At 39.3% G+C, this 27,189-nt stretch overlaps 1 protein-coding gene across 3 annotated transcripts in view; it reads right to left on the reverse strand.

The window, feature by feature from the left end:
• The window catches only part of Sil1 (SIL1 nucleotide exchange factor), a 247,861-nt gene that overhangs the window by 166,920 nt on the left and 53,752 nt on the right, over window positions 1–27,189 (reverse strand). For all 3 annotated transcript variants that reach the window (XM_047556173.1, XM_047556175.1, XM_047556174.1), the window contains exons 2-3: window positions 24,097–24,211; window positions 2,890–3,028 (exon numbers count right to left, since the gene is read on the reverse strand). In XM_047556173.1, the coding sequence (XP_047412129.1) occupies window positions 2,890–3,028; window positions 24,097–24,201 (244 nt within the window). In that variant the 5' untranslated portion in view covers window positions 24,202–24,211. The remainder of the gene's footprint in view (window positions 1–2,889; window positions 3,029–24,096; window positions 24,212–27,189) is intronic.

Here is a 27,189-nt window from a genome sequence, read left to right on the forward strand (position 1 = left end):
TGCTAACCCTTCTGCTTATGCTTAACCCTACTCCCTCACCAAAATCGCTGTTGAAGGAGTGCAGAAGGACAGTTCATAGCCATGGAAGTCCCTCCTTCACATCCTAAGTTCCCTTCCCCAGGTAAGGCCACAGGGACAGAAAATCCTCATGCTCATGCACTTACACTAGCATCCAATTCCACAGATGAGGTGAAGGGGTGGTACAAATGAAGAATTTAAAACTGAAAACCAGACAGCTGTATACTGAGTGATGCCTTCATGGCAGAAATTGTGCAGAGGGCTTTGCATCTTCCATTTCACTCCACACAACAGCCTGTGCAGCAGGCTGGGCAGGACGTTTCCCCCACGTCAACCAAAGAGCAAAAGGATTCAGGGACTTGCCCAAGATTCCCTAAGTAGCAAAGCTAGGATTTGAACCCTAAATCACTAAGTTATACTGCCTCCCCACTTACCTACCCATTAAAGAGGTTCCTAGGACTGACTATATCCTTTTAACCTTTTCATAGTTTGTTGGAAGCTCCCAGAGAACATTTAACATGTGATGAATTAAATTTATACTCTAGTTGTATGAAAGCATTAGCTAGCCACACAATTTCCTAATAACATACACACAAAACATCTCAATCCTACACATTTAAGAATCACTAGTCTGCCTTCACTTTCCTGACTTTCAGCATGGACCCTGAATCACTCCAAATCAGACATCAAGGCCAGAAAAGGCCTACACCTAACATTTCACACCAGCCCTGCCTTGCAGCTTAGTGAAAAACATTCTTCCATGGATGGGGTAGACATGACTGGAACCAGAATTGCTTTGTCCACCAAGCACAGAGTCTCAGTGTAGTGAACTACAATACACAAACCCTGGAGCAGCTTCAGGGGAATCTGGTGCAGAAGAATTTACAAGGAACTCTTAAGAAACTATGAGGTAGAGGGTGATGACAATGGGGCATGAAGTTAAATGTAAAATCTGTATTCTACTTCAGTTCTCTGGAAGATTCTCAAATCCCACAGCCTATCCTTGTCACACAGGTTCTGGGTCTTCCTTCCCAAGTATACAAAGAAGTTCCTTTTTGTTTTTTGTGTATGGGTTTGCTTTGTTTGGCTTTGTTTGTGATTGAACCCAGGGACGGTCTACCACTGAGCTACATCTACAGTCCTTTTTATGTTTTATTTTGAGACAGCATCTCACTAAGTCACTTAGGACCTCACTAAATGCTGAGATTGGTCTCAAACTTGTGATTCTCCTGCCTCAGCCTACCAAGTTACTGGGATTACAGGTATGTGCCACTGTGTCCAGCATTCTATTCCTTTTTAATATTTTTATTGTAAGACAGCATATTTAAGTTGCCCAGACTGGCCTTGAACTTATGATCCTCTTGCCTCAGCCTTCTGAGTCACTGGGATTACAGGTGGTACCACTGCATCTAGCTTGGGGCTCTTTTCTGTAGCTATAAGCAATAGTCCCATGGCCCAGAAGTCTGAGCATAGTTCCACAGTCAGAACTATCAACCTTATTCTGTCTGCAGTACTGACCAAAGCCTTGAGGGAAGCTACTGACTCAGCCCAGGAACAAACTGAGTGGAAGCAGGGGTCACAGAACAGGGGCTTCTATCTGTTCCAGGCACTTGGTACAAGCAATGCCACATAAAACCAGTGAATACAGCCTACATTTTCCCCTCCACATTTCTGACAGCCTCTCTAGTTCTAGTTCTCAAGGACCAAGGGCATGGAGGGCAGGGGTGACTCAGTTCTCGGGGAAGCTGGGGGAGGGCATTCAGAAATTGGATATGCTGAAACCAGTATCTCTATTCCTAAATCTTCCTCTGCCCAACACCATTAGCTTCCACTTGGCTTCTTTGGTGCTTCATCACTCTTCCGTGGCAGCAACTACCCGTATGTAAGCCCAGCAGGAGCAATATTGCTACCAGAAAGCAGGCTGGCACAGCAAATGCTATCCCTGCCAGCACAGCAGCAATGGGGGCAGTGAGGACATGGTGATGAATATCAGCAAGGAGCTGATGACACTATACTGTGGTCACAGCCAGGGTTTCCCATCTACCTTGCCACAGTGCAGAATGCAAACAGCCTACTCCTGAGAATAGTCCCAAGTGTTATTAGCAGTGTGTGCTCCAGCCAAGGGCAGCAGAGACAGGGGAAGGAGAAGTAAGAGGAGAATAGATCTAGGCTCCAGAGTCAATTACAGGACAAGTTATTTAACCTACCTGAACTTCAATGTTTTCATCAGAAAATTAAGATAATAATTCTCATTATTATAAATAGTGGATAAAATTATTCACGTGAAGCACCTAGCAGAGTACCTGAATATATTAAAAATTCCAAAATTGCTGATTATTTTCATTATTAAGCCCTGGACTGAGGCTCATGAAGAGTTAGAAAGTTGTTGCTTCGGAGGATGCCCCATTTAAAAATCAGGCCAGGGTGAACCCCTTTTTTCTTGGCACAGGTTCTTTTAACAACAGTACACTTCTGCCCCATACTGGTACTCAAGACTCTCTGGTGAACAATATTTCAGCAGTGCTGAGCCGAGCAGTGAAGCCCAAAATAGCATATGCAGAGCAAGGCACATGTCACTGCCTCTCCTGTGCTTCAGAAGTGCAAGGAAAGAAAGTTTTCAATCACTTGCTCAGAAAGCATGGCCACCCACCACCTGCTTTCCTTCTAGGGCAGTCAGATGCTGCAAACTCTGTTCTGCTGGAGAAATAAGAACCCCAAGCTCTGCAGCAACAGCCGCTACCACTCTGATGGACCACACTGCTCCCTCCCAACAGTCCAGAGAATGGCTGCTACTATAGCCCTACAGGGACAAAGGACATATACAGTTTGAATTCAGAGTGTATTTCAAGGGGACAGGGCTGAGTCTAGTACCTGGCTGAAGGGCCTGCCAATCCTGGGTCGGGTGAAACACCTCCAGGACCTCAGTGTCCAGATCCTCCTCTGCTTTGGTTTCCTTTCTCTCTGATTCTTTGGTGCTGCTCTTCTCTGAGTTGATCAGTGCAAACTCATTCTGAGAAAAGAAAATACAGAGCATGACCCTCCACACAAGGCACCAGGAAAGGAGAAAGAAAAGAGCCTGATGTGGTATACTCTTCTATGCCCTTCTCCCCTTACCACACACATCTGAACACTTGGAATTCTTTTTTCAAGATCAACCTCAGAACCAGTATGTGTGAGGCACTATGGTTAAATGAACACACATGCTTTCATATGGTACTTTTGCAGATGCACAAGGAGCAACTCCAGAAGATTTTGTGCTACCTTGTGGGGATTAAGAAACATACTAGGGAGAAGGGTTGGCAAATAAGAGCCTTCCTTTTTTTGGTGGTGCTAGGGATTGAACCCAGGGCCTTGTGCATACTAAGCAAGTACTCTACCAACTGAACTACATCCTCAGCCCAAGAGCCTTCTACCTTCTACTTGACATGTTGCTATATTGTTTAATGTTTAAAACCCATACAGATTACATTAACAATAAAAAAAAGATACTTATAGCTGGGTACAGTGGCACACACCTATAATCCCAAGAATTTAGGGGACTGAAGCTAAAGGACTATAAGCAACTTAACAAGACCCTGTCTCAAAATAAAAATATATTAAAAGGGATGGAGATGTAATTCAGTGGTAGAGGGCCCCTGGGTTCAATCCCTAGTACCATCAAAAAAAAAAAATTACAAAAGGGAAAACATGTAAGTGGGTGAATAAGGATTCAAATGGCCACCACAGGTGTACAAAAGTTAGCAGTTGAGGTCCAGCTGATTCTCAAGCAGCCCAGCAGGGCATAGCACAAGACTTGGCAATTCCACTGGGTACATATAGGGCAAAAATGACTCCTGTGACATTCCAAACCATTAAAGAAGGGTTATAAATAGGAAGGTAAGAATACAGCTGATCTGAGGGAGTAAGATGCCCCTAAGTTGGAAATTGCTTCCTAAAATCTGCTTCTTCCCACTTCATAAAGAACATAGAAGATTAACAAGATGGAGTCCATGAGCTCCAAGAGTTCAGGAGACAGAGATATGAGATAAACATAAAATATTATTCATTTTGCTCCATCCTGGTCTTTCATCTTTCCTATCCTATTTTTAAACCTGTTCTTGCATAAAAACAGTAAGGTCTCAGGAAACTGGAAGGAGAAGGTTCCAGAGTTATAGAAAATTGCATTTGGGAGAGCAAGGAGGAACCCAGACTAGCACACAGCAAGTCTGTTTCAGTCCTCCTGCCTCCTCTGTCATAACTTTTCTTCCACCTCCCAAATCCTCCCATGATAAGAAGTATATTTCTTGGAATCCTCCAAAAAGCCTAAACCTGTGCTGGATATTTCACACAGATCTCATTTTGAACTCTCAAATCCTCTAACACTGTCCAGGAAATGATATGTGCATGCATTTCTTCTAGTAGTGTTCCAGATCCAAAAGGAACTTCCACTTACCTAGGGGTCTGATCTTTAATTAAGCTGTCAAAGGAAAGGTTACAGTGCTAAGGGTGTTGGTAATGACAATGCAGAGCCCTTCCAAGAATTTTCATGTTTAAAAAGAAATAAAAGCATAAAACTCAGATGGCAGAACTAAGAAAATATCTTAGGCAAAAAGAGGCCTTCAAATCATTTCACAATTAATGAGGGCACTGACTATTCCACAGTGGTTAAGAACTCAAGCTCTAAATCAGATAACACTAAGTCTGAATCCCAGTTTCTTGTAACTCTTAACTTTCTAACCTTCAAGTTTCCACATTTGTAAAGTGGACATAATAACAATATCTAGCCCATACATTAGATGAGAAAGTATATTAAAAGCCACTAACTCTGGGTACATGGTAGCCATTCCTATTAAGCAATCTAATAGGCAGTCCTCGGTTCCAGGTGAAATGAGTCTGTGCTGTGACATCCAATAGTAACTACACAATAAAGCATCATTCAGGCAGATCAGTTTGGAATGGTGGTCACCTGAGTAGCCTGGCCCTTCAAACTCCTCCTATCTTTTCAACTTTCTGATTGCACAAAACTAAACTCAAAAGAAAATTAGAGACTAGGGTTGTGGCTCAGTGGTAGAGTGCTTGCCTAGCAAGCACGAGGCACTGGGTTCAATCCCCAGCACCACATTAAAAAAAAAAAAAAAAAAAAAAACCTAAATAAACAAAATAAAATAAAGGTATTGTGCCCATCTACAATAATAATATATTTTTTTAAAAAAAGAAAATTAGGATTAGAAAAGCAGATGTGCTTGTGAGACTAAAGAAAAGACAGGCTGTCAGGAGGACATGGAGATCAAGGATTTCCAACACCCAAGTTTCCTGAGGGCAGGCACTATATTGGTCTTTCATCACTGTTATCCCCCATACATAGCACAGTTTGTAACTGTGAACAAAGGAATGAATGAATGTTCCCTCCCACAGGCAGGTGTGTCTTTTGGACCTAAGAATGAAGCAAACCCAAAATACCTCAGTCTTCTGGAGGCAGGCACTAACCCCACATTCTAGAACAAATACTACCTTGTCTGCTAAGTACCTGGAGTCTAGGTACTATAGGGCCCTGCTGGAAGTACTAAACCCACAGAATTAGGGGAACGACAATAAAAATTTACCTTACCTCAGAGGTATGTCAATCAGATATCTCCAGGGGGCAGGCAGGAATGAATGCAAATGAGTGGGCCAGGTGTAAACAACAGGGAGTGGTGGACTATGAAAACTGCAGTTCTCTTATCCTAACTAAGGAAGCAGCTGCTACCCAGCTGGTCCACCACTGCCAACAGGCATTCAACTTGAAGAGAAACATAAATTCAGATTTTTATGTGAAATGTTCTCATTTTGAGAACACTAAGAGGGCCAGACTAAACAACTATGCTCCAAATTGCACCTTTTGCTTTACTTTATCAATAGCTAACTCCTAGAGGATGTAGCTGTAAACAGGAAACTAGTCTCATCATTAAGAGAAGCAGGAAAAAGACAAGGTGAATGGTAATGATGAGAAGATGGCAGAAAGCCTTTCAAAATCCAGGCAGAGCTAGTGTTCACGCTGATGAGGGGAGAAATAAAAACCTCTTTTTCTACCAACAAGGTTAACAGAGCAGGTTCAAGAAGAATAAGCTGGGCACAGTGTGCACACCTGTCATCCCAGCAACTTGGGAGGCTGGGGCAGGAAGGGCAGGAAGATTTGCAAATTTAAGGCCAACTTTGGCAATTTAGTAAGACCCTGTTTCAAAAATAAAAATTTTAAAAAGGCCAGGAGACTGGGGTTGTAGTTCAGTGGTAGAGCATGTGTGAGGCACTGGGTTCAATTCTCAGCACCACATATAAATAAAATAAAAGTCCATCAACAACTAAGGGGGCAAGGGGGCTAGGGGGCTGGGGTTGTAGCTCAGTGGTAGAGAGTGTGCCTCACACTTGTGAGGCACTGGGTTTGATCCTCAGCACCACATAAAAATAAATAAATAAATAAATATTTATATTGTGTCCATCTACAACTAAAAAATACTGAAAAAAAGGGGGTGCTGGGAAGCTAGGAATGTAGATCACTGGTAAAGCATCCCTGGTTCAATCCCCAGTACAAACAACAACAACTGGGGGTAGGGGAGTTAGAAAGAGAACAATGAGTGTGCCTAGCAAGATAGCTGACAAGTGGTGCCCAGATGCTTTTCTTCACAACATAGATCCAAAACAAAAAACCAATAGCTGAGCTGGGTGTGGTGGTGCATCCCTGTAATCCCAGTGGCTTGGGAGACTGAAGCAGGAGGTTGTGAGTTCAAAGTCAGCCTCAGCAACTTAGCAAGGCACTAAGCAACTCAGTGAGACCCTGTTTCTAAATAAAATATAAAGGGAGTTGGGGGGGGGGGGTCAGGGGATGTGGCTCAGTGATTAAGTGTCTCTGGATTCAATCCTTGGATTAAAAAAAAAAAACAAAAAAACTCCAACAGCTGTTTCACCGGAGTATTAGAGACATAGCTCTGGAGTAGGGATAGGGGAGAGAGATTGTGGAGCACGAAGATACACAAAGGACTTATAGAGAAGGGAAATAAGCTCCATCTCTCAAAATCAACCCTGAATCAAGTGAGATTTTGCTTGGTGAGGAATGGGTAAGCAGGAGGCTCTGAATAGTTCCCACTCATGCCACAAACACCAGAGGCGTTTACTACTGGATAAGCCAGCAGCCCTCAAAGGCACTGAGCACAGTATAGGGCAGCTGCCAGACTAACATATTACTGAATTACCCTGGAGAAAGAACTCAGTCCACATCGTGCACTCCTCTACCCAGGATCCTGTTACACAGTGCCATCTTTTATTATTTATTTTAAGTATAGGTGGACATAATACCTTTATTTTATTTGTATGTGTTGTTGAAGATCGAACCCAGGGCCTCACACGTGCTAGGTGAGCACTCAACCACTGAGTCACAACCCCAGCCCCATACACAGAGCCATCCTGAGACCCCACCATTTGGATCCTGTGATGCAGCTAAGCACCCACCACCAGCAATTCAAGAGGCACAGCTCTGGAAGCAGTCAGGCAGTCCCACATCTCCACAGCCCCAAGAAGTAGCCTGGCAGCCAACACTGAGTGGCCTGATCTTCTGAGGTCTCTAAGAAGCAGCCAGGAGGTCCAAGAAGCAACTAGACAGCCCATTCTTATGAGCCCAGCCCACTGAGATCCTAAGAAGCACACAGGCAGCCTGCCCTGATCAGGTGAATCCCAGTAGCCCTGCAAAGTCATTTGTGCAGTCCTTTGGACACATATGGGCACTCTGCCTGGACCCAATGGTATAGTACAGCCCCTGTACAGCCCTCAGACACTGACAGACCTCCTGCCCAACTACTAGGCATACTGCAACAAGTCTTTTACTTTCCAAATCTTTGGAAAGATACAGATACCCAGGTCCAAGAAGCTCAAAGAACCCCTAATACATTGAATAAAAAAAGATTTTGTCTGTAGCAAACTTTCAAAAGTACAAAACAGAATTCTAAAACCAGCCACACCTTGCATGCAAAGGTCTGCCAAAATAGCTCCATCCCCACATAACCCCAGAAACTATCAGGCATCCAAGCCCACAGCCAAGGGCACCCAGAGCTACCCATTCCATCTAAGTCAACTTAAGTACAATCCCCAAACCTCTGCAGAGGAGGCCACTAAGATACTAAAGGTATCACCAATGTTGATTATAGCTGAAGAAGCTATGTGTGCTACAGGGCCCATCTGGAACCAAAACCAATGCAGCCTATCCAATCAACACCCTAGCACTCATAACCAGGAGAAAGTCTTTTACTACAAAAAATACCCTATAAAATTGGTAGGAGGAATTAATCCACCAGATGCACAAATATCAACATGGGGAAACAAGAAGCATCCAAAAGCAAGATAGCATGATACCTCCATAGCAACACAATAGCTCTCTAGCAACAGACCATAAAGAAAAGAAAATCAATGAACTGCCTGAAAAAGAATTCAAAATAATGATTTTAAGAAAGCTTAACGAAACACAAGGGAATATAGATAGATAATTCAACCATTAGCAAGACAATTCATGATATGAATGAAAAATGTGGCACAGAGATAAAGGTCATAAAAAAAGAACTGAGCAGAAATCCTGCAGCTAAAAAAATCAGTAAGTGAAATAAGAAATACAGCTGACAGCCTCAATAGCACACTAGTAAACAGAGGAATTTCTGAGCGTGAAGAAAGATCTTTTGAAATAACCTAGTTATACAAAAAGGAGGATGAATTTTTTTAAAAAATGAATGAAGCCTGATACTCATGGGCATACCATTAAGCAAGCAACCATTCATAAGCAGAAAGACACAGAAAATCTATTCAATGAAATAATTGCTGAAAACTTTCCAAATCTTGGGAAAGATACAGATATTCAGGTCCAGGAAATTCAAAGAACCCCTAACAGACAACCCCAAAAGATCCTATCCCTGGCATGTTATAGTCAAACTGTCCAAAGTACAAGACAAAGAGAATTTTAAAAACAGTAAAAGTGTCAAGCCACCTATAAGGGAGTCCTCATCAGACTAACAGCAGACTTCTCTGCAGAAACCTTACAGGCCAGAACACAATGAGATGTTATGTAGAGACATTCAAATTTCTGGAAGAAAACTGTCAACTTAAGAATAATGTACATAGCAAAGCTATCCACCAGTAATGAAGTAGAAATAAAGTCTTCCCAGCATAAGCAAAAACTGAGAGAATCATCACCACCAGACTGGCCTCAGAAGAAATGCTTACTTTAGTCCTACACTAGAAGCAAAAGAATGGTAACTACCATCATGAAAGCTTCTAAATTACAAAACCCACTAGCAGGGCACATACACAAGAGAGAAAGAGAAAAGAAACAAACTATTAACACAGAAAAACACCAAGCCAAAAAGAAGAGAAGTAAAAGAATGAAGGATATATAAACAAACAGAAAAAAAAATTTCAGGAGTATGCCTTTACTATCAATAAAACCTTGAATGTAAATGGATTAAATTCTCCAACTAAGAGATACAAAAAGGCTGAATGTATTAAAAAGCAAGACTCAATGATAGGCACCTGCAAGATACTGACTTCACCAGTAATGATACAAGTAGACTAAAAATGAAGGAACAGAAAAATATATAGCATAACAAATGGAAACTAAAAGCAGAAGTAGCTATACTTATTATCAAAAAATAGACATTAAGGCAATCCAAGATGGCGGACTAGAGGGTGACTGAATCTCCTGTCACTCCAGAACCCAGGATTCAAGAAGGGGAGGCATTGAGAGACTCGGACTAAAATAGAGCCACGGGAGCCAGCCACAAGTCCCGGAGCCAGCGGAGAGCTCCGGCCCGCAGGCAGACTCTGGGACCAGGGCAGGGCAGCCAAAGACTTCTCCAGGCGGCCCTGCTCCCTCCGGCCGCAGGCTCTTTCCACGAGGCGATCCAAGATGGCAGACTAGAGGGTGACTGCATCTCCTGTCGCTCCGGAACCCAGGATTCAAGAAGGGGAGGCATTGAGAGACTCGGACTAAAATAGAGCCACGGGGTGAGTCTCCCCCACCGGGTGAAGCTCAGCCCAGGCAGCAGGCCCAGATAGGGGCAGCTTATCAGAGCAGGGCAGGGCAGCTAGAGTCTTCCCCAGGTAGCCCTATCCCTCCGGCGATGGGCTCCTCCCACAAGGCCAGCTTCTCGGAGCAGGCCCCCCAGTGAGAGTCTTTCTGCACAGAACCAGCTCCAAGTCCCTGAGTCAGCGGCGAGCTCCAGCCCACAGGCAGCTTCAGGGACCAGGACAGGGCAGCCAGGGACTTCCCTAAGCAGCCCTGCTCCCTCCGGTGGCAGGCTCCTTTCACAGTCAGCTTCTCAGAGCAGACCGCCCAGTGAGAGCCTTTCCGCACAGAGCCAGCTCCAAGCCCTGGAACCAGTAGCGGGCTATGGGCAGCTTTCTTCGGAGGTACTGCATTAACAAGTTCCTCCAAGACTTCAGGCTACTGAAGGCTGGGAGGTGATATACTGGAAATCTATATGGACACTATAAGCCAATAGAGGAAATCTGCAATATCTCAGAATCCCACTGACATCTGACCAATATGAGAAAACAAGGGAAGAAAATGTCCCAAACAAACCTAGAAACTATATCAATAAAACCCAATGACAGCAATGTCAGAAAGGGAGTTCAGAATGTACATAATTAAAACAATCAGGGAAGCAAACGAGGAGATGAAAGAGCAAATGCAGGCATTGAAGGAGGAGATGAAAGACCAAATGCAGGCATTAAATGATCGCACCAATCAACAGTTAAAAGAGCAAATACGGGAAGCAAGAGATCATTTCAATAAAGAGTTAGATACTAAAAAAAAAAAAAAAACAAACAGAAATCCTTGAAATGAAGGAAACAATAAGCCAAGTTAAAACCTCCATAGAAAGCATAACCAATAGGATAGAACACCTGGAAGACAGAACCTCAGACATCGAAGACAAAATATTTAATCTTGAAAACAAAGTTGACTAAACAGAGAAGATGGTAAGAAATCATGAACAGAATCTACAAGAATTATGGGATATCATGAAAAGGCCAAATTTAAGAATTACTGGGATTGAGGAAGGCTTAGAGAAAAAAACCAAAGGAATGAACAATCTATTCAATGAAATAATATCAGAAAATTTCCCAAATCTGAAGAATGAAATGGAAAACCAAGTACAAGAGGCTTATAGGTCTCCAAATATACAAAATTACAACAGACCCACAACAAGGCACATTATTATGAAAATACCTAACATACAAAATAAAGACAGAATTTTAAAGGCCACGAGCGAAAAGAATCAAATTACATTCAGGGGGAAACCAATAAGAATATCAGCAGATTTTTCAATCCAGACCCTAAAAGGTAGATGGGCCTGGAACAACATTTACCAAGCCCTGAAAGAAAACGGATGCCAACCAAGAATCTCATACCCAGCAAAACTTACTTTCAGATTTGACGACGAAATAAGATCCTTCCAAGATAAACAAAAGCTAAAGGAATTTACAAAAAGAAAGCCGGCATTACAGAACACTCTCAGCAAAATATTCCATGAGGAAGAGATGAAAAACAACGATGCAAATCAGCAACGGGAGGAACTAGCCTAAAGGTATAGCCAAATAAAGGAGAAACCAAATCATGTCAAAAAAACAAAAATGAGTCAAATGACTGGGAATACAAATCACATCACAATAATAACCCTGAATGTTAATGGCCTGAACTCATCAATCAAAAGACATAGACTGCCAGATTGGACTAAAAAGAAAAATCCAACAATATGCTGCCTGCAAGAGACTCATCTCATAGAAAGAGATACCCATAGACTAAAGGTGAAAGGATAGGAAAAAACATACCATGCACATGGACACAGCAAAAAAGCTGGAGTATTCATTCTCATTTCAGATAATATGGACTTCAAGCCAAAACTAGTCAGAAGGGATAAAGAAGGACATTACATACTGCTTAAGGGAAGCATAAATCAGCAAGACATAACAATCATAAATATCTATGCCCCGAACATTGGCTCATCCATGTACATCAAACAAATCCTTCTTAATTCCAGAAATCAAATAGACCACAACACAATAATACTAGGCAATTTTAACACACCTCTCTCACCACTGGATAGATCCTCCAAACAAAAATTGAATAAAGAAACCATAGATCTCAATAACACAATCAACAATTTAGACTTAATGGACATATATTGAATATACCATCCAACAAAGAACGAATACACTTTCTTCTCAGCAGCACATGGATCCTTCTCTAAAATAGACCATATTTTATGCTACAAAGCTACTGTTAGCAAATACAAGAAGATAGAGATACTACCTTGTATTCTATCAGATCATAATAGATTGAAATTAGAAATAAATGACAGAATAAAAAACAGAAATTTCACCAATACCTGGAGATTAAATAATACACTATTATATGATGAATGGATAACAGAAGACATCAGGAGGGAAATAAAAAAAATTCTTAGAAGTAAACGAGAACAAAGACACATCATATCAAAATCTCTGGGACACTATGAAAGCAGTACTTAGAGGAAGATTTATTTCATGGGGCACATTCAACAAAAGAAATAGAAATCAACAAATAAACAACTTAACGCTACAGCTCAAAGTCCTAGAAAAAGAAGAGCAGACCAACACCAAAAATAGTAGAAGACAGGAAATAGTTAAAATCAGAGCTGAAATCAATGAAATTGAAACAAAAGAAACAACTGGAAAAATTAACAAAATAAATAGTTGGTTCTTTGAAAAAAAAAACAAAATTGATAAACCCTTAGCCACACTAACAAAGAGAAAGAGGGAGAAAACTCAAATTACTAAAATTCGGAATGAACAAGGAAATATCACAACAGACACAACTGAAATACAAAACATAATTAGAAGCTATTTTGAAAATCTATACTCCAACTAAACAGAAAACCTCGAAAACATCAACAAGTTTCTAGAGACATATGAATTACCTAAACTGAACGAGGAGGATATACACAACTTAAATAAATCAATTTCAAGCAATGAAATAGAAGAGGTCATCAAAAGCCTACCAACAAAGAAAAGTCCAGGACCAGATGGGTTCTCAGCCGAGTTCTACAAAACCTTTAAAGAAGAGTTTATTCCAATACTCCTCAAAGTATTCCATGAAATAGAAGAGGAAGGAACCCTCCCAAACTCATTCTATGAAGCCAATATCACCCTGATACCTAAACCAGACAGAGACACATCGAGGAAAGAAAATCTCAGACCAATATCCTTAATGAACATTGATGCAAAAATTCTCAACAAAATTTTAGCAAATCGCATACAAAAATATATTAAAAAGATAGTATACTACGATCAAGTGGGTTTTATCCCAGGGATGCAAGGTTGGTTCAACATCAGGAAATCAATAAATGTCATTCACCATATCAACAGACTTAAAGTAAAGAATCACATGATTATTTCAATAGATGCAGAAAAAGCATTCGATAAAATACAGCATCCCTTCATGCTCAAAACACTAGAAAAAATTGGGGTAGTGGGAACATTCCTTAACATTTTAAAGGCCATCTACACTAAGCCCATGGCCAATATCATTCTAAATGGTGAAAAACTGAAAGCATTCCCCCTAAAAACTGGAACAAGGCAGGGATGCCCTCTTTCACCACTTCTATTCAACATTGTCCTTGAAACTCTAGCCAGAGCAATTGGACAAACCAAAGAAATTAAAGGGATACGAATTGGAAAAGAAGAACTCAAACTATTCCTGTTCGCTGATGACATGATTATATATTTAGAGGAACCTGGAAATTCCACCAGAAAACTTTTAGAACTCATAAGTGAATTCAGTAAAGTAGGAGGTTACAAGATCAATGCTCATAAATCCAATGCATTTTTATACATAAGTGACGAATCTTCAGAAAGAGAAATTAGGAAAACTACCCCATTCACAATACCATCGAAAAAAATAAAATACTTGGGAATCAATCTCACAAAAGAGGTGAAAGACCTCTACAATGAGAACTACAGAACACTAAAGAAAGAAATTAAAGAAAACCTTAGAAGATGGAAAGATCTTCCATGTTCTTGGATAGGAAGAATTAATATTGTCAAAATGGCCATACTACCAAAAGTGCTATACAGATTCAATGCAATTCCAGTTAAAATCCCAATGATGTACCTTACAGAAATAGAGCAAGAAATTATGAAATTCATCTGGAAGAATAAAAAACCCAGAATAGTCAAAGCAATCCTCAGTAGAAAGAGCGAAGCAGGGAGTATCGCAATACCTGATCTTCAACTCTATTACAAAGCAATAGTAACAAAAACGGCATGGTATTGGTACCAAAATAGACAGGTAGATCAATGGTACAGAATAGAAGACATGAACATAAACCCAAATAAATATAATTTTCTCATACTAGACAAAGGGACCAAATATATGCAATGGAGAAAAGATAGCCTCTTCAACAAATGGTGCTGGGAAAACTGGAAAACCATAGGCAACAGAATGAAATTAAACCCCTATCTCTCACCCTGCACAAAACTCAACTCAAAATGGATCAAGGACCTCGGAATCAGACCAGAGACCCTGCATCTTATAGAAGAAAAAGTAGGTCCAAATCTTCAACATGTCGGCTTAGGACCAGACTTCCTCAACAGGACTCCCATAGCACAAGAAATAAAAGCAAGAATTAACAACTGGGATAGATTCAAACTAAAAAGCTTTCTCTCAGCAAAGGAAATTATCAGTAATGTGAAGAGAGAGCCTACAGAGTGGGAGAAAATCTTTGCCACACATACTTCAGATAGAGCGCTAATTTCCAGAATATATAAAAAACTCTACACCAAGAATACAAATAATCCAATCAACAAATGGGTTAAGGAAATGAACAGACACTTCACAGAAGAAGATCTACAAGCAATCAACAGATATATGAAAAAATGTTCAACATCTCTAGTAATAAGAGAAATGAAAATCAAAACTACCCTAAGATTCCATCTCACCCCAATTAGAATGGCGATTATCAAGAACACAAGCAACAATAGGTGTTGGCGAGGATGTGGGGAAAAAGGTACACTCATACATTGCTAGTGGGATTGCAAATTAGTGCAACCACTCTGGAAAGCAGTATGGAGATTCCTCAGAAAGCTTGGAATGGAACCACCATTTGACCCAGCTATCCCACTCCTTGGCCTATACCCAAAGGACTTAAAATCAGCATACTACAGAGATCAATGTTCACTGCTGCTCAATTCACCATAGCCAGATTGTGGAACCAACCTAGATTCCCTTCAATTGATGAATGGATAAAAAAAATGTGGCATATATATACAATGGAATATTACTCCACCATAAAGAATGATAAAATTATGGCATTTGCAGGCAAATGGATGAAATTGGAGAATATCATGCTAAGTGAGATAAGCCAATCTCAAAAAACTAAAGGACGAATGATCTCGCTGATAAGCGGATGAGGACATATAATGGAGGGTGGGAGGGGTTAGCTTTAGGGTTAGGGTTAGGTTTAGGGTTAGGGTTAAGGAGGGTGGTAAGAATGGAGGAAGGAAGGACTGTATAGAGGGAAAAGAGCAGTGGAGGGGTGGAGGGGAAGGGAAAAAATAACAGAATGAATCAAACAACATTACCCTATATAAATTTATGATTACACAAATGGTATGCCTTGACTCCATATACAAATAGAGAAACAACATGTATCCCATTTGTTTACAATTAAAAAAAAATAGACATTAAGTCAAAAACTATAAAAGGAGACAAAGAAGTCACCACATAATGACAAAAGAACTGATTCAACAAAAGGAAATAACAATTGTAAACGTATATGCACCCAATGCTGGAATACTCAATTATATAAAGCAAGTATTATTAAATCTAAAAAGTAAGAGAGACTCAGGATGGGGTTGTATATAGCCCAGTGGTAGAGTGCTTGCCTAGCATATGTAAAGCACTGGGTTCAATCCTTAGCACCACAGAAAAATAAGTAAGATAAAGTATTGTGTCCATCTACAACTAAAAAAATATTTAAAAAAAAAAAAGACTCTAAAACAATAATGGTTGGGGACTTTAACACCCCACTTTCATCAATGGACAGATCATCTAGACAAAATATCAACAAAGAAACATTGGAGTTAAATTATATTTTAGATCAAATGAACCAAACAGACGTTGATAGAACATTTCATCCAACAGCTGCAGAATACACGTTCTTCTCGTCAGCACACAGAATATTTTTCTCAATAGATCATAAAACTAGACTCAAAAATTCAAAAAAGAAAAATCATAGCATGTACATTCTTTGAACATAATGGACTAAAACTAGAAATCAATTACAGCAAATTTAGAAATTATACAAACACATGGAAATTAAACAACATTCTCTTGAATGACCAATGGTCAATGAAGAAATCAAAAGGGAAATTTAAAGAATACTTGAAACAAAAGAAAATGAAAATGCAATATGCCAAAACTTACAGGCTATTGCAAAAACAGTACTAAGAGGAAGGTTTATAGAAATAAATGCCTACATCAAAAAAATGGATTTCTTGCCTAGCATGCATAAGGCCCTGTGTTCAATCCCCAGCATTGAAAAAAAGTTTGATTCCAAAAACACAGTCTGACAAGGGAACTCAATGAACTAGCAAAGCAAGAATGAACCAAACTGAGAACTGTAGAAGAACAATCAGATCAGAAATAAACAAAATACAGACTAAAAAGAACCAAGTTGGTTTTTTGAAAAAACAAATAAAACCAAAAAGTCTTTAGCTAGACTAATCATGAAAAAAAGAGAAAACCCAAATAAATAAAATCAGAGATGAAAAAGGAGTCATTATAATAGATGCCATAAAAATGTAAAGGATCATTATGTTCTATTATGAACAACTATAGACCAACAAATTGGGTTTCTTTGTTTCTTTTGTGGCTCTAGGGATCAAATGCATACACCAACAACTTGAAAACCAAGAACAAACAGATAAATTTCTGGACACATATAACCTATAAAATTAAACCATGAAGACACAGAAAATCGGGCTGGGGAGATAGCTCAGTTGGTAGAGTGCTTGCCTTGCAAGCACAAGGCTCTGGGTTCCATCCCCAGCACCGCAAAAAAAAAAAAAAAAAAGACACAGAAAATCTGAACAAATCGATAATAAGTAAGAGGATTGCATCAATAATAAAAAATCTTCCAAGAAAGACAAGCCCAAGACCGGATGGCTTCACTGCTGAATTTTAACAAACCTTCCAAGAACTAATTTCAATTCTCAAATTATTTCAAAGAACTGAAGGGAACAGAATCCTTCCAAACTAATTCTATGAGACCAACATCAACCTAATACCAAAACCAGAGAAACACACAACAAAAAAGAAAACTACAAAAAAACAATATCATTGATAAACAAAAATTCTTAATACCAGTATCTCAAACTCAAGAGCACGTGAAAAAGATTAGATACCATGATCAAGCAGAATTATCACAAAGATAAAAGAATAATTCAACACACATAAATAATAAACACAGTAAAATAATAAACATAATTCATTTTATCAACAAAATAAAGGGCAAAGTCATATGACCATCTCAATAGATCTCTTCATGATTTAAAAAAAAAGGAAACCCTCCAAAAATTAGGTAGAAGGATTGGGTTTGGTAGTGTGCATCTGTAATCCCAGTGACTTAGGAGGCTGGCCCAGGAGGATCACAAGTTCAAGATGATCTCAACAACTTAGCAGCAACTTGTCTCAAAAAATAAAAAATAAAAAGGAAAAAATAAAACAAATAAAAAGAGTCGGGAGTGTTGTTCAATGGTAGAGTGGCCCCGGGTTCAATCCCCAGTACTGAAAAAGGAAAAAGGAACATAACTCAACCAATAAAGGCTACATATGGGCATGCTGAAATTGTTTCCTTTAAAATCTGAAACAATACAAGGATATCTACTTTCACCACTCTTATTCAATATAGCATTGGAAGTTTTAGCCAGAGCAAGGCAAGTTAAGAAACAAAGGGCATCGAAATAGGAAAGAAGGAGGTTAAATTATCCCTGTTTGCAAATGACATGACTTTTTTATTTTGTTTTTTGCTTGTTTTGGTTTGGTTTTTGGTTTTTTGGTAGTGGGGATTAAACCCAGGGTGCTTAACCACTGAGCCACTTCCCCAGCTATTTTTTATATTTTATTTAGAGATAGGGTCTCATTCAGTTGTTTAGGGCCTTGTTAAGTTGCTGAGGCTGGCTTTGAACTTGGGATCCTTCTGCCTCAGCCTCCTGAGCTGCTGGGATTACAAGCATGTGCCACAATACCCAGTCAATGACATGATTTTATATATAGAAAAACTAAAGACTCCACAAAAAATAAATAAAATTTAAAAAAACAAACTTGTTAGAACTGATAAACAAAACCAGTAAAGCTGCAGGATACTAAATCAACAAACAAAAATAGAAGTTTTTTTTTATAAAACATTGCCAAGAAAGAAGTCAAGAAAGCAGTCCCATTCACAGTACAAAAAGAGAGAGACAGAGAAAGAAATTTAATCAAGGAAGTATAGGATCTCTACAATAAAAATTACAAAAAAACTAACAAGATAAACATGAAAAGTAGTCCCATATTCATGGACTAGAACTTAGTGTTAAAATGTCCATACTACCCAAAGTAATCTACTGATTCAATGCAATTCTTATCAAAATACCAAGTATCTCTTTTCAGAAACAGAAAAACAGTCCTAAAATTTATATGGAACCACAAAAACTCCAAACAGCCAAAGCAATCTTGACAAAAAAGAACAAAATGGTAACATTGCAATATCTAGCTTCAAAACATACTACAAAGCTATAGTAACCAGAACAGCATGGTACTAGCACACACAGACACACAGACCAATGGAACAAAAAAGCAAACCAAGAAATATATCCATGCATTTGCAGCTAAATGAGATGTATGGGTGTGTGTGTGTACATGATATACATGTATATGATATATATGCATAGTGTATATGTATATCATGTACATACATATATGTACATATATTTATATGTTTATACACATACACTGCATACATATATAATAGTTTTTTTTGGTTAGGTCTTGTTATGATGCCCAGGCAGGTCTTGAATTTCTGGATTCAAGTGATCTCCCTGCCTCAGCTTCCCAAGTAGCTGAGATTACAACTGCATGCCACCACATTCAGCTCAATCAACTGATTTCTGAAAAATGCAGCAAGAAGGTACACTGGAGAAAGGAAACTCTTTTCATAAATGGTGTTGGAAAAACTGGACATCCATATGCAGAAGAAACTAGACCCCTATCACTCACCATATAAAAAAATCAAGTATACAAGAACATAGGGAAAACACTTCAGGACATTGGTCTAGACAAAGATTTTTTAGATACGATCCCAAATGACAAACATTAACAATTAGAATGACATAAAAGCTCCTGTGCAGCAAAGGAAATAACTGAACGTGAAGAATGGAAGAAAATATTTGCAACTTATTCATTAAACAGGGACTACTATCCAGAATACATAAAGAACGACAGAAAAAATAACCAAATTTTAAAATGATCAAATGTATGTTTGGGTGGAGATACAGCTGAGCAGTAGAGCACTTACCTAGCATGCACAAGGCCCTGGGTTCGATCTCTAGTACCATAAAACAATAAAAATTTAAAAATACCTCAACGGTCATGGTGGTGCATACCTATAATCCCAGTGGCTCAAGAGGCTGAGGCAAGAGGATCACAAGTTTAAAGCCAACCTCAGAAACTTAGAGAGGCCCTATCTCAAAATAAAACATTAAAATTAAAAACTTAAAAAAAAAAAAGAAAGAAAAAGAAAAAAAATGGTCTGGAGATGTGGCCCTGTAGTTAATCACCCTGGGTTCAAACCCCAGTACCAAAAAAAAAAAAAAAAAAGTCTCCTAAAATGTTTGGGGGAAAAAAAATAGAGTAGGGAAAGTTTTTTAAAAAAATACTCCCTAAAAAGTGGACAAATGACCTCAACAGACAAATATCTCAAAAAAGGATATGACCAACAAGTATATGAAAAAATGTTCAACATTACTAATCATCAGGAAAATGCAAATCTTAACTACAATGACTTATCATTTCATCCCACTTTAGAATGGCTATTATCAAAAAGACAAAAAATAACAAAATGCTGGTGAGAATGCAAAGAAATGCACTGGTTGGTGGACATGTAAATTTGTATAGTTATGGAAAACAGTATAGAGCTTCCTTAAAAAATTGGAATAGAACTGGCATGTCATCTGGCAACCACTCTACTAGAAAATGTGCAAAGGAACTGATATCAGTATGTGGAAAAAATATCTCCACTCAGAAGTTTATTGCACCACTATTTACAATAGCCAAGATATGGAATCAACCCAGCTATCCATCAATGGACACATGGATAAAGAAAATATGGTATATGTACACAATGGAATATTATTCAGTCATAAAAAGAATGAAATTGTCATTTCCAGCAACACTGTAAACTAAAGGACATTATGTTAAGTGAAAGAAGTCAGATCAGAAAGACAAAAATGGAATGTTCTCATATATATAGAAATGAAAAATCTCATAGAAGTAGAGAATAGAATAAAGGTTACCAGAACCTAGGAGAGGGTTGGGGAGGGGGAAATGGGGAGAAGATATTTAATGGTTACAGAGGTGAAGACGAAGAAGAGGAATAACTTCTAGTGTTCTACAGCATAGTAAGATAACAATGCTTGACAACAATTATTTCAAAAGAGCTAGCAGAGAAGAGTTTGAATGTTCCCAACATGAAGAAATGAGATATGTCAATAGTCCTGATCTTACCATTATACATTGTATACATGTATTGAAATATCACACTATACCCCATAAATATGTATAACTACTATGTATCAATTAAAAATAAAATACATGGAAAGAAATAAACTGACCTAAGAGTCACTTAAAGGCACATGCTTTAAGCCCTAGGGAGACCGAAAAGTTTTTGCAACAATCCTGTCACTGCTCAAAAGAGTTTCTGCATCTTTTCTTGGCATCATCTTTGGAACCAGATTTTAGAATACAAACCCAAATTCTGTCATTATCTACAGTACATCTCAGGTTCTGGTGGAAGATGATAAAAACCGGTGCTCCCTTGACCAATTAGTTCACCTTGTTCACCAAATCTGGCTCTGAGTGACTTTAGACATTTTGTCTAAGTCATATCTGGCTATCCTCAAGAGTCAGAAGTACTGAAAGAAGTTCAATGCTATAAACATCCCACATGTTGGACAGTCAGTTCAAAGAGGGAGCTTCAGAAGTTTTGAGAAAAGGCAGCATCTTCAAAATATGATTGTAATCATCACAGCAGCTACCATTATTAAGCCCTGACCATAGGCCAGCCACTGGGTTAAAGTGCCTTTCATGCCTCAGTTCATCTGAGTCTCATCTGTGAAGCACATCTTATCAGTCCCACTTTACAGAGGATCGATATCAGCCTATTCAAAAATCCAAAGCCCATGTGTGAATTCCAATTTACTTTTATGTTTCTTTCTTGGTCAAGTGTTCAAAGGGCTGCACCCTGGGATGCTGAGGGAATGAAGCTGGGGCAATAAGATCACCAAACACATCTATCAGTACATCCCTCTTCCCAAACAAAGACTTCCATGGAACAGATGAGAAACAGTCCCACAAAAATGACAAGCAAAACTAGCCCATACAGTATCCTAACCAGGAGAGAGGGAGAACAAGAAATGAGAGAGGCAGGCTACCCTTGCTCAGCTCCTAAGCAAACCCCAAGCTCTGGTGCCCTCCCAGCTGGTTCCTTAGGGCTCCCTTCCATGCTAGATCATCAGCACTCTCTGCTCCCTACCACTATCATTTCAAATATCAATTTCCTCTCAACTGGTAAGAACCCCAACCAAGCTGACAACAGTTTACCAAGTCACACCTTCTTGCACCTGTATCTGAGTAAGATATTCTTAAAGGCTTCAAGATCCAAAAGAGTGAATGACTTTCTAATGGTAGGATGGTAGACACTGTGACAGAGATAGACTGCCAGGGCAACATTTTGGGACAGAAGCCTGCTTGACACAGCTCTGTGCCAGTCCCAACTGTGCTTGATCTATATAATCACTTTTAAACCACACTAAAATCTCAACTGGAAGGTACCACCCTGGTCTTACAAATGAGGAAACAAAGTTTAAAAATGGTCAAACTGTCAGAGTAGGTGGGCAAAAAGAAGCAAACAAAGGGCCTGTGCTCCCTCTACTGTGCTCCACTACCTCAACTCTCTCTTCAATCACCTTTTTGAAGGCCAGTATCTCACAACCACAGCCCTTTTGGCACTTGCACTCCACCTAAGATGTGGCATTCCAGGGAAATACCGCAACAGGAGCTAGGAAGGGAGACTATCTCCAGATCATACTGATATACACAGCCATCCTGTCCTGGGTGGCCATTAACCCACATATACACCTTTAGAGAAGACAATTCCAGGTCATCAGGAGCATTTTCCTGGACTACAGGCTCTGAAGAAAGTATTATAAGCACCCCACCCCACCCATTTTCACTACTTGTGAAGGTGGCTAGCTGCATAATTTGGATTTTAAATGCCATCAGGGCAGCAATTTTTATGGTACAAGAGAAAAGATGCTTCAACTCCTACTTGTGCTTACACATGATGAAAGATTATGACAAATGGAAACAGCTTAGGAACAGACATAAGGATAAAAGCAGCTTCTGTTGCTGAAAGTCAGTATTAACATTTTTCTGAGACTAGACTCAATAGAGCTAATATAAATGGGCTAGAATAATTATGGCTCTGAAAGCTCATCTATTTGGTTGGACTATTATCTAAAAGGAACTTACTAACACACAGTCCTTAAGTAAATTCATCAACATGCTTTTGTTAATTGTGCATCTGCTAAAGCTCTTAAAAGGGAGCATGGGTATCCTCATGAGCCGCAAGTTGGGAATAGAAACAGCCCTGATCCCTTGACAATCTTAGGTACTTTTCTGGGCCATTTTACTGCCAAGCCTTGCCAGAGATAGCCACAACCTCATGCTGCAGTGAGTCCCACCTTCAAGGGCCTCTAGGATACCATTCTCATTGTCCTTGAAGAGAAGTCCAAAAAAACAGCACCAACAGGATCTTAGTCAGAGAACATTAAAAGCTCAAAAGGATTCGTGACTCCTAACTGTATGTTCTCTCCTGCTCCACAAAGTGGGGAAAAAGGCTGAAAGAAAACAAATGACTTCAGAGAGAAGGTGGAAGCTTGCCATGAGCCAGAGGTGAACCTTGGCTGAGCTGGATTGTTATTAAATTCATCACAATTGTCATTTGCACTTCAAGGACCTCTAGTTCCAAAGCCTCTAGCGCTTTACCCAACATTTAGTGAAAGAGCTGGGGGTTGGGGAAGGAGGTCAGGGGAGGGTAAAACTGTCAGGAAGCTGATAGTCAGATTTTTCTCAAAGGAGGGCACTGGGGGCTGGCCAAGGGCAAACTGTTGCTGGGACAGGCAGGATAAACAGGTCAGGAGTCTTAGCGGGCTGCAGTCAGGCCAAACTTAGGCCTTTGGGGGCATTCTCCTTCTGCCTGTGACAAAAACAGAGGCCCTGAGCAATGAAGTCTAGGTTAATGAAGAGAGACCTGGAAAGAACAGGGAGATAATGAGAGAGGATAAAGAAAGCCTGAGAAATCACAAGGAAGAGAGGAAGAGAGAAAGAAGCAGAGTCTTGGTTGGTGCTCACTGCACACGCACCCAGTTCATGGGGAGAATCCAGACCTTCCCAGCTGTGCCAAGTAACTTGAAATCTCTGACCCTCATTTTGAAAAGTGAGAATATTAATTGTACTTGCCTACTTCATAGGGTTATTAGGAGGATTATATATAAAGTACTACATATAAAGCACTCAATATAATGCTTGGTACATGAAAGCTACTTACTATTATTATCATCATTATTATATCATCATCATCTTCTCTCCAAAGGAAAACTGTGTCATGAGCTTTAAACAGAAGGCAGAAATGGGGAAGAAAAAGTCATATTTCCCTAAGAAGCCCTGTTGACAGGGAGACCTTCTCAGATCTCATTAGGAATTCCACCTATTTGTGGCAAGACACTTACTGGGTTCTGACGACTGAGGCAGAAAGTGAAGCAGGAGGCCATCAGCAGCCCGAGCAGCAACCCCAGGGGAGCCATTCTAGATGGAGGCAGGCTCTGAGGAACCATAGCCAGGGACCTGAGGATGCAAACACAGAAAACAAAGATCCGTGGAAAACTGGAACCTGGTCCCCCAGCACTGTGATTCCTATTACAGCACTTGCTCCACGGATGTCAGACATTCCCTACATAAAGGTTATCTAGGTCTTTTACCATTTCTAGGTAAGTTTCAAACCTCCATTTCCTGTAACAGATTCAGCTACTCAAAGGGAGAGATACTCTGGTTGGAACTGTATAGTAAACCAGAACTCTTTCATGTGTTATTAGAGCTCTGGTCCCTTCCTTCCTCAATTAATAATCTGTTTTTAGGTTGTAGAGAGTGGTATTGGGTATGGTAGGGAGAGAGGGAAATGAACCACCTGATCTGCATGTGAGTAAATATGATACAGAGGCTTATTTAAGTCCAAATAAGCTTCTATATCTACTTTTAACTACATCCATTATCATATCTGAAGAAAGATGACATCAACACCCTGTAAGCCAACAAAGTTCATTATTTCCAGGTCACAAAGCCTTCACATTCCTTTTCAAATGGCCAAACAAATCAAATGTAGGTCCCAATAGCTGTTAAAATTTTTAAAATCATAAATATGGAAGGACATCCTATGTTCACGGAGACTTAATATCATTAAAATGACAATATTACCCAAAGCAACGTAAAGATTCAATGCAATGTCTGTCAAAATCCCAGTGGTATTTTTTGCAGAAATGGAAAAATGTCCTAAAATTCATATGGAATTTCAAGGAACAGCCAAAAAATTGTGAAAAAGAAGAAAGGTAGAGAATTCACACTTCTGATCTCAAAACTTCCTACAAAGCTAAAGTAATCAAAAGTGTGGTACTGGCATAAGGACAACCTATAGACTAAGAGAACAGAACTAAGAACACATCAATAATCACATATATAATCAATTAATTTTCAATAAGGTGCCAACATCATTCAATGGGGAAATGACAATCTCTTCAACAAACAGTACTAGGGCAACTGCATATCCATAGGCGAAAAAATGAAGTTGTACCATATACAAAATTTAACTTAAAATGGATCAGAGGGGATTGGAGTTGTGGCTCAGTGGTAGAGCACTTGCCTAGCATGTGTGAGGCACTAGGTTCCATTCTCAGCACCACATAAAAATAAATAAATGAATAAAATAAAGGTCTATCAACACCTAAAATTTTTTTTTTAATTTTTAAAAAATAGATCAGAGCACTTAAGAGCTAAAAAAGTATAAAACCCTTAAAAGAAAACAGGTATAATATTCATAACCTGGGATTCAGCAATGATTTCTTAAAGTTAATACCAACAGCACAGGCAACAACAGAAAATAATATAATGTAAGACTTCATCAAAGTTGAAAGTCTTTTGTGTCTCAAAAAACATTATTATGGGGATGGAGATGTAGCTCAGTGGTAGAGCACATCTAGCATGCATGAGGCCCTGGATCTGATCACACCAACACACATACACCAACACACACACACACACACACACACACACACAAAGACATTATCAGAAAGTGAAAAGACAACCCACTTGCAAATTACATACATGATAAGGGTTCAGAATAAGGCTGGGAGTGTAGCTAAGTAATAGGCACTTGCCTACCATGTGCAAGGGCCAAGGCTTGATCCCCAGTCCAGCCAACAACAACAGCAGCCAAAAATGTCCCAATTATATCAAGATTTCCTGAATCTCAACAATAAAAATAAACAATCCAATTTAAACACAGGTGAAGGACTTAAATAGATTTCTCCAAAACACATATACAGGCAGCTAATAAAGATGTGAAAAGACTTTAAACATCATTAACCATTAGAGAAATGCAAATCAAAATCACAATGATACTTCACACCCTGTAAGATGGTTATAATATTTTTTTTTTTTTTTTTTTTGTGGTACTGGGGATCGAACCTAGGGGCACTCTACCTCTGAAATACATTCCCAGCCCTTTTATTTTTTACTTTGAGGCAGAGTCTCACTAAGTAGCTAAATCTGGTCTTGAACTTGTGATCCTCCTTCATCAACCTCCCAGGTGGTTGGGATTGCAGAGGTGAGCCACCATACCTGGCTGGAATAACTATTTTAAAAAGTAAAATAACAAGTATGGGTGAGGATTTGGATTCAATGGAACCATCACGCATTATAAGTAAAACAGTGTAGCCACTCTGGAACACAGTTTGATGGTTCCTTAAAAAGTTACATACAGAACTGCCATATGCCCTAGCATTTCTACTCCTAGGTGTACACCCAAAAGAACTGAAAACAGGGACTGGAACAGCTACTTATAAATAATGTTCACTGCAGCATTATTTACAATATTCAAAGCTGAAAACAATCTGTGACTATGAACAGATTAACAGATTTTAAAATGTGATATATACATACAATGGTATATTATTCAGCCACATAAAATGAATGAAATTATGATGCACACTGCAGTATGAATGAACCTTGAAAATATTATGCCAAATTAAATAAGTCAGACAAAAAAAGGACAGATATTATATGATTCCACTTATGTGAAATATCTATAATAGATAAATTCAGAGACAGAAAGTAGAATCAAGTTTACCAAGGGTTAAGGGAAAAGGGTAATTGAGATTTACTATTTAATAGGAACAGAGTTTCTGTTTGGACTAGTTAAACAATTTTTGGTCAGTAAACTAAAGTGGAAGTCAAGAATTAATCTAAATTGGAAAATAGACTAGGAAAGAAAGGCAGAAAGAAAAAATTAAACAAGCAGAACAAAAATCTTAGAAAATTTCAAAACATGTCAGTATTAGCCCAGACCCTTTTAATAGGTTTTCATGTGTAACCCTTGGCCCTAATGTATCCCATTCAGTGGTTTACTCAGTGGTAGCTTAAGCAAATTAATTACAGGGGGCATCTCTGAAGAGTGTGGTGTTAACTTTTCTCTCTCCTATTTCTATCACATCCCTCCCTGCTCCACCTCAACAAATTGGTCCCATGACAGGACTGCAGTGGGGCCCAAAGCC

Source organism: Sciurus carolinensis, chromosome 6, assembly GCF_902686445.1.
Source record: "Sciurus carolinensis chromosome 6, mSciCar1.2, whole genome shotgun sequence".
NCBI lineage: Eukaryota > Metazoa > Chordata > Mammalia > Rodentia > Sciuridae > Sciurus > Sciurus carolinensis.